Source organism: Lepidochelys kempii, chromosome 24, assembly GCF_965140285.1.
Source record: "Lepidochelys kempii isolate rLepKem1 chromosome 24, rLepKem1.hap1, whole genome shotgun sequence".
Classification (NCBI taxonomy): Eukaryota; Metazoa; Chordata; order Testudines; family Cheloniidae; genus Lepidochelys; species Lepidochelys kempii.
Window position 1 is genome coordinate 7,296,338 of NC_136403.1, and position 8,144 is coordinate 7,304,481.

At 48.1% G+C, this 8,144-nt stretch overlaps 1 protein-coding gene across 1 annotated transcript; it reads right to left on the reverse strand.

Annotated features, from left to right (window-relative positions):
- Positions 1 to 1,133: 1,133 nt before the first annotated feature.
- On the reverse strand, positions 1,134 to 7,578 carry MCL1 (MCL1 apoptosis regulator, BCL2 family member). Its single transcript, XM_073323497.2, has 3 exons — positions 6,909 to 7,578; positions 4,509 to 4,756; positions 1,134 to 3,898 (listed from the first exon to the last, which is right to left on the reverse strand). Exons 1-3 carry the CDS (start codon positions 7,537 to 7,539, stop codon positions 3,782 to 3,784), a joined length of 996 nt encoding a protein of 331 aa, XP_073179598.1. The 5' UTR covers positions 7,540 to 7,578; the 3' UTR covers positions 1,134 to 3,781.
- Positions 7,579 to 8,144: the final 566 nt, after the last annotated feature.

The window sequence follows — 8,144 nt, forward strand, 5'->3', positions numbered from 1 at the left end:
CTTCCATTGATTCCAATGGAAGTTAGGAGCCCAAATACCTTTGAGGATTGGGCCAAAGTGACCAGCTGCTGCTGAAGGTGGCCATCTGCTGCATTGTTCAATGAAAGCGGACAGACTGTTCATTCGAAGTGGGGGTGGGGAGAATTGCACTGAGCATTTTCTAGTTGAATCGTGACAAGGTTTCATTTTTAACAATGCTGTCAAGAATTCTGCCACTCTTTGCCTCCCAAGCAAGAGATGAATGCAAAGAAGCAGCAGGGAAAAGACCCCATGAGTTAGGAACACGACCATCCCCCGCTACACCACAAAATACAGCATTTGCCTTTTCAGACAGGCCTATGAAACAGCTGTTTGCCAGCGTGCCAAGTACCCTGCCTCCCACATTCCCCACCTATAAGCAATTTGTCATTAGCACCAGTAAACACAGAGCCAGCCTAAAGCTTTTGAGAGGGTGAGCAAGCATGATTCTTGGGTACACAGCACACTCTTAACTCATTACCCATACCTCGCACCCCACTCTCCTGTAATCTCATACAGCTGGTTGCTCCTTCAATGCCAGCACTCATACCGCAGGAACTCCCCGCCCCCCCAGTTGCTATACCTTTAAAAGCAGTCCTACCTACCACCCTCAGCTTGCAGTGAGGGAGGGCATCTGCGTAAGTCAAAAAGATGGCAGCTGTAGCACATATCCCATTGTTGAGAGGAACCTTTGGTAAGACATCATGTCAGTATGATCAAACATATTGCTTCTGCAGCAAGATGCAGCAGGCCAGTTGCCCTCATAGTGCAATCCCCTCATGGAGGAGAGAAGCTGGAGCAGTGAGGTACTTGTTTCTAAAGAAGCTTGTATGGGACAGGTTTCAGAGTAACAGCTGTGTTAGTCTGTATTCGCAAAAAGAAAAGGAGGACTTGTGGCACCTTAGAGACTAACCAATTTATTTGAGTTAATCCTGGGTATCTGCTTCAGGCAGGAATAATACTTGAATACCAATTGATGTTTTCTTGCCCTGGACAAGAAAGGAGGCTAAATGTATAGCTAGAACTATGCTGTTAGCTTATACAGTGGCTGTAATTAATAGTAAACCCTTGCCAGGTTATAAAAAGTGTGTGTGGTTTAAATACAGATATCATACTTACTATATTTGCATAGTTTATTTTAGCAGGGAACAGGCTACAGAAAAGCAGGCAGGCACAATTGCAGAATAGTTGGAATCTAATAGACCCGTGAAAAGCTATGCCTGTTTGGTGAAGGCTGTTGCATTTCTGGGGGCTGAGAAGAGGAGGAAGAAGAGGAACAAGTATTTCAGTTGTACACATTGTCTGGACCCTGCCTGAATGTCAGGGCAGTGCTGAAGAGACTAACCCTATCCAAGCTTAAACAAAAACTCTAAAGATTAAAGGCTATTTGTGAAATGTTACTGCAACTGTTGAATTAGCCTCTCCCTTTGTGGTTGAGCCTTTGAGTGCAGCTGTTAGCACTTTTTATGTAGCCCTGTGTGATGTTTAGCTGAACGCTTGCATGCGACTGTTGAAGAGGTAAATTGAGCTGCTTAGTGAAGAAAGACCCCCCTCCCCCTTCTCCTTTTAAAGAGAGCTGTGATCTGCTGAACACGTTAAGATTTAAAGGGTTAGAGATGAATGTGAGTGTTTCCTTACTAACACACAATTTTGGGTCAACTGAACATAATCATGGAGTAAGGGTTCTCACAACTTTTGCACTATCAACAGGATGTTGGGGATTTGTCTTGACACCTCCTCATTCACAGTTGGACACTACTGCTAAGACAGCTAGAGCAGCTGTACATGGAGTACTAGAAAAGCTACAATGCTTTGTCATCTGTGTAACTTGATGCAACAGCTGGATGCAAGCAGAAGTGGGACTGCGGTAATAGGTAGTGCTAAGCCCTGTGAGAGCTACCCCAGGCCCCTGTACAGTATATTCATTCATACTATAACTGAAGACTTCTGCTACCACTGTAGGCTGGAAATTACATGCACATTAGAGAGAGAAGTTCACTACAGTCACAGCATACACTTGGCCACAAAATACTGTTATGGGGTGCTACTGCCTTAACTTCCAGGCAGAGGAACAGCAGCAAGATTTAACTGTGCAGAAGTGAACAAAAACCACTTTATTGACAAGAGTAGGACGCTCATTTATTATGTAAACAAGCAAGCCTGATGCTAGCACCATGTTTGAAGTCTAGGCTTTGTTTTACATTAGCTTCCACTTCAACCCTAATTCAGTCTGAACAAGATTTTAAATACAGTGAAGACTAACATACCTCATTTTGCTGAAAACCCAAAATTTAATATGAAGCTATTGTGCATACAGAGAGGGAATCAACTGGCTCAGTTCAAAAAAAAAATTAATACCAGATTACTCCCTGCAAGCCTGTCCAGAGTGAATGTGAGAAATAGCTATTGAAGGATTGAATTGAGTATGTCAAATTAATGGATTCATGGTGCTAACTGCAGATTCAATCCAATTTAGTTGTTTTATTTAGTTTGAGAAAATGCTTACATTCAAATTAGCTTAGTTTTGAATCAAGACTAAAAAAATAGGTCAAAATAAAACATGACTAGGAAATAGCCAACAGTGGCTTCCAGAACACTCACCCAGCCATTAAAGAGTCAGGAATAATCCAAAGATTAAAACAATCTAATAAAAAAAACCAAAAACTCGTGCTGCGGCCAGCAAGTCATAGGGAACACAGGCATCAGTCACATAGCCAAACTTCGCCAGAGAAGCCTAGCAGTTTTACTAGAGTACATGAGGAAGAGACACTTTGTGGAAGTCAGGGTAAGAGAGAAGCAAAAAAGGAAATGCTGTGTACAGCATTTCAATAAAGGGATCTGGACTCACTCTAGCCATCTCTCTCAAGAGATCATCTCTGTAAAAATGTACATATTTTACAGACATTTACAAAGTTCTCTGTACAAGCCTCCCCACCCCCTGCGAAGTTGTTTTGTTTTTTTACATACTTACAACTGCACTCCCTCTCTTTATGACTGCAGGTGTTCTTTGAGAGTCATAACAGAGGTGGCAAATAATGGCCTAAGGAGCTCTACTGGCAGCCTGTTAAAGTTGGCTAGCTACAGCAAGGTCAGGGCTTCTCAGCTTTCAAGATGACTGTACCCCTTTTCACTGCTGATGGAATGTAGGCATATTTCAGCAAAAGTTCCACTCATAGCTGGTATATCTGGTTATACCCAGAATATACCTTTTTGCACTTCTAACTCAAGACACAAGCCACAAACTTAGAGACTCAATGGGTCCACAGGACCCTAGTCCACATTTCCAGTGAGCTATGATCACAACTCAGAGCGAAGGAAATGAAACTCATTCCGTATACAGCCATCATACCAAAACTAATAAAAGCCTCTAGACAGTCCGGAGTAAGAGCCGCTGGTGCTTTTGTTGACTTGAACAGGAGCTGTTCCCCTTAGTGACAAGACTGCACTTAAAAACAGTACTCTTAGCATCCTTTCACAAGGCTCTTCAAGGAAGCAGTATTACTTGCTTCATTTTCTGTTCTCTTTAGCAAAAAAATCCTCTTGTTGGTACTCTCAGTCAGACTGCACCACACTACCCTTTCAGGGGGGAAGGGGAGGGAGGGGGAAGTCACTCAGTGAGATTCCCAGATGTTATTCTCTATGTTCCCTTGAAGTACAGTGTCATAGGTATTCTTTCACAGCAGGAAGTGTGCAGTTCACTAACTCCAGATGCAAAGGAGAGCTAGTCCACCTCGCATTTAGGTCATTTATATCATTCCATGGCTCATCGCATCATGTAGGCCAAGCTTGCTCCCAGTCCAGCAAAGCCTGCAAAAGCCACCAGAACATTCCTGATGCTACCTTCTAGATCCTCTACACGGAAGAATTCAACAAATCCCTCCTGGAAGAAAGAAGTGAATTATTAATGTCTAACATTAGCCATTTACCTGGGGTGGGGTGGGGGGAGGGGGGGGGGGAAGGGGAAAAAGAGGTGCTCACAATGCAATTTGTCTTTATGAAGTTCTCATAACAGTAGCATCCCTGCACACCACCAACTGGGGACTAATCATGACAAACTTGTACCAAATACAGAAGCAATTCAGTACATTCTACCTGATTAAGGGAACCTGTCTAGTGGCTTGAGTGTGGAATTTGGCTCTAATTGCAGAATACTCATGGCATGACAGAACTCAATTCACCTTTGCACCTTCTGATTCCTATCTTTAATTTGGGGATAATGTCCACAGGGCTTTCAGATGTATGGATGAAAGTGCTCTAAGTGCAGAGTAACATCATAAAACACCATGTATCTTTATTACACCAATTAAGTGATTCATAATCCGCTTGCACTGCTCCAGCCAGTAGTTTTAAGTGGATTGGTAAATCATCCTGTATACCTTAGGCATGTACAAGCACAGGTGTCACCAAGTGTCAGCCAGAGATAGGCAATTACTACTAGACTTATGGACAACTTCATTAACCACATTCAGTCCCTGCAATCTTTCACTTACCCAGCCTCTTTGGTTAACTAGCCAATCTCGTTTGCCTGTGACAAGCACATCTGTGATGATCCCTGCTAGTGTGTTGATGCAATTCTCCTGGTTTATGCTCTTCAGGTGTTTTGCAACAAAGGCACCAAAAGAGATGAGTGTCACAATTCTACCCCAGTTTGTTACTCCATCATTGAAAACATGGGTTGCAACGGCAGTCACTGACTTCAGATCCTCCTCGTTCTTGATGTCTAGCTTCCGAAGCATTCCTGAAGTAAGAGATTAGCAGAAGAACATAGTGAGTTACTTTTGTAGTCTCAGTGTAAGCAACTGCAAATACTATACAATAGGTAGCATAAACACCAGCAAAAATATCTGCCTTAAAGGCTAGACAACTATTGTATATCCTTCCTCCCAAGAGGAAGAGAGGAAGATGGGGAAACCATTATCTCCATGCATGCAGGCATTAAGTCTGGAAGCTTTAGTACACAATTATATTAGCATGAGCTATTTTAGTTAGTTAAATTCTTTTTGAGACAGGGACCTAAAATGAAAGCGCTGTGACACTGCACACTTAAGCTTTGGGAAAAACCTCTGTATTAGCCAAATCACAGTACCCTCCTCCTCACTGGATTTAGAATGACAGATCAAACAAAACCAGTTTCTTTTCAGCCTGTCTTTTGGCCTCTCCTTGAACAGGCTAGGTGAGTTAGAACAATTATGAAACTGTCACGCCTTTATTATGTTTATTAAAAGGAAGTCCAACCATTCTGACCCCTTGATGAATTAGCATAAATTAGACATTTGAAGCTACTTTCTTGTTATAGTTAACATTTACAGGATTCTTCTCCAATATTAGTTCCCTATTCAGCACCAGGAGTTAAAAGATTAGTTATCCAAAAATACTGGTTTATCCCAGCATTACTCAAACTCATGAAAGAGGTACCATAATTTATTCAGGTGGCTTAATGCCAACTGTAAAGGCTAATGAATTCTATTCCCAGGGAACTAAATCCATTTGAAGTCCTTATCTTCTTTGATCTTAGTAAAAATATAACCCTGTGGAAAGTCTACAGTATCTCAAATACTTTAGACTCTTCTAAAATTTAATGAGTTATTTGAGCTCTCTCTTCAAAAAAGAAAAAAAAAGTTACAATATTGCTCAAAAGTAGGAGTTTTGGGACTTCATATTATGGTAAGTACTGTAACATGTAACTTACACAAATTTCATGAAAAAAGTTTTCAAAGTCTGGCATTTCAATAGAACCTGACGAACTCAGAGCTTAAGGTAAAACTGAAATTCTGTTTTGCTATTACTCAGACACTAGAATAGAACTGAAGAAAAATGTGACCTTCAGAAGTTCCCAGAAATTTTCAGACTGGAGTATTACTAATCAAGAAGATACAGGACACCCAGCCATGGACATGGACTTCAGCGTTCAAATTTCTGTAGCTATTTTAAGACTATTGTGCAGCATTACACACTCAGGGTGAAGCTGGTGTAAAATGCTAGAATAGTGTAATGAGAGATAGAAGTCAGAATAAATACTTGCTAGCACTTCTGTTCTACTGCAGCCTAGAAAACGAAGGCGACGAATCCATAACTGGCTAACCTTTGGACAAGATTTACAATATATTTGCATGTTTGCCCACTTTCTGCACCCTACTATGGTTAATAAGTGACAATCTAGTTTTGCAGAAGTTAAAGGGTTTTCCCCACCCTCTAGATAAACAAGGTTTAGTTTCGTTTTTGAAGGAACTAAGGTTATTCTTTCCCAACGGCTTCTGAAAGAATGCCCCGTAACTGGTGCCAAGAGCCCCGCAGCCCAGCCTGCTGCATTCAGCTGACCCCTCTCCCAGCCCTGCTTCCCGGGGCGGAGTCTCCAGTCCCTAGTTCAGTAGTTGGCAACTTTTTTCCATTTGCGGACCCCCCCCGGATATCTTGCAGGGCGCCCAGCTGCGGAGCAGAGGTTGAAAGCCACTAGCCTACGGCAAGGCCAGCCTGGCGCGGACCCTTTAGCCACAGGGGTCCACGGAGCACAGGCTGAAAAACCACCGCCCGCGATCGCCCCAAAACACCCCCCCGCCCCCGAGGTGACTCAACAACCGCTGCCTGATACAGGCCACCGGCAAGGTCCCCACCTCCGCTCGGCAGAGGGGGGCCCACAGCGCGGGGGGGCCCACAGCGCGGGAACGCCCCCCGCCCCCCCCCCGGCAGCTCCCCTCAACTGGGATCCAGCCAACAGCGGCAGGCCCCAGCCTGAACCCGGCTCCCCCAGGCGCCCGCCTCTCCAGTGCCGGGGCCAACTAGGAGCAACCCGGGTCCGCCCCCGCCGCCATCTTGGACGCCGCCGCCCCCTCGCCCCGCCCCTCTTCCCCCGCGGGCGGCCTGGCCCGGCCCGGCCCGGCCCCGCCCCTCACCTTGGAAGGCGATCTGGTGCTTCTCCATGACGCCGTCGCCGACCCTCCGCAGCGTCCCCAGCGCCTTTTCCATGGCGGCGGGGCCCGCGCCCCGCGGCCCGCTCGGCAGCCGCTTGTGGAGCTTCTTGCCGCCGGGCCCGCCGAGCTCCGCGGCCTCCCGCAGGTAGCGGCCGATGAGCTCGAGCGAGTCCCGGTACAGCCCGTCCAGGTCGTCGTCGTCCTCCGCGGGCGGGGTGCCGGGCAAGGAGCCGGCGGCGGGCGGCGGCGGGCCCATCCTCTCGGCGTCGGGGTCGCAGCCGTCCAGTTCCTCTTCCGGCCGCCACAGCGAGGCCGGCCGGGGCCCCACGGCCACCAGCGCCGGCGGGGCGGGGGTGGGGGAGCCGCTCCGCGCGCGGGGCCCCTCGCCAATCAGCGCGCGGGCCCCCTCAGAGCGGCCGTTGGGACCCCAAGCGGCTCCGCCAATCAGCGGCGCCGGCCGGCCGGCCTCCGCCGGAGGGCCGGGGTCCCGCGCGCCTGGGGCGGGAGGGCCCCCCGCGCCGCTCGGGGAGTCCGGCGGGGAGGGGGCCAGCGCCGGGCCGCTCCCGCAGTACAGGTTGAGGCCGATCACCGCGTTCCGCTTTAACGCCAACATGGCGCCGTCTGCACCCAGGTCGGACAATCAGTGAAGGCGGGCGGGGGCAGCGCCGTATATATAGGAGAGGGCGGGCCCCACGGGCCAGAAGGGGAAGTGATGAATGGACTGGGGGGGGGGCGAAGGCGGGGCCGAAGGCGGGGCCTGAGGAAGCGCTGGCGGCGGGTGGGGGGGGCTGGCTGTGATGAATGAGTGGGGGGGGGCGGCGTGGAGGGGAGCACGGAGGCAGGAAAGGGGGGGAGGAGGCAGGAGAGTCTGGTTCGGGGAGGGGGAGGGGAGAAGCGGGGAGGGGGGGGGGGAGGGGAGAAGCGGGGAGGGGGAGGGATCCAGACAGCGATGGAAAAATCCAGCCTCGCTGGCTTTGCGCCTCCTGCGGGTGGGAGGGGGGAAGCTCCTCTCTGAATGCCTGTGGGTTTCCCCACGCTGTTCCCGGAGAGGGGACATATTTTGGTTCTCTTTTAAAGAAGAGAGAGAGAGAGAGAGAGAGAAAAGGGCAATTCTGGACTTTCCAATTGTTCTCACCGCAGATCTATCAATCCTTAAACTTTAAAAAAAAAAAAAAAAAAAAAAAGGGTGTGGGGGGGACACCCCAGATCATAAAATGT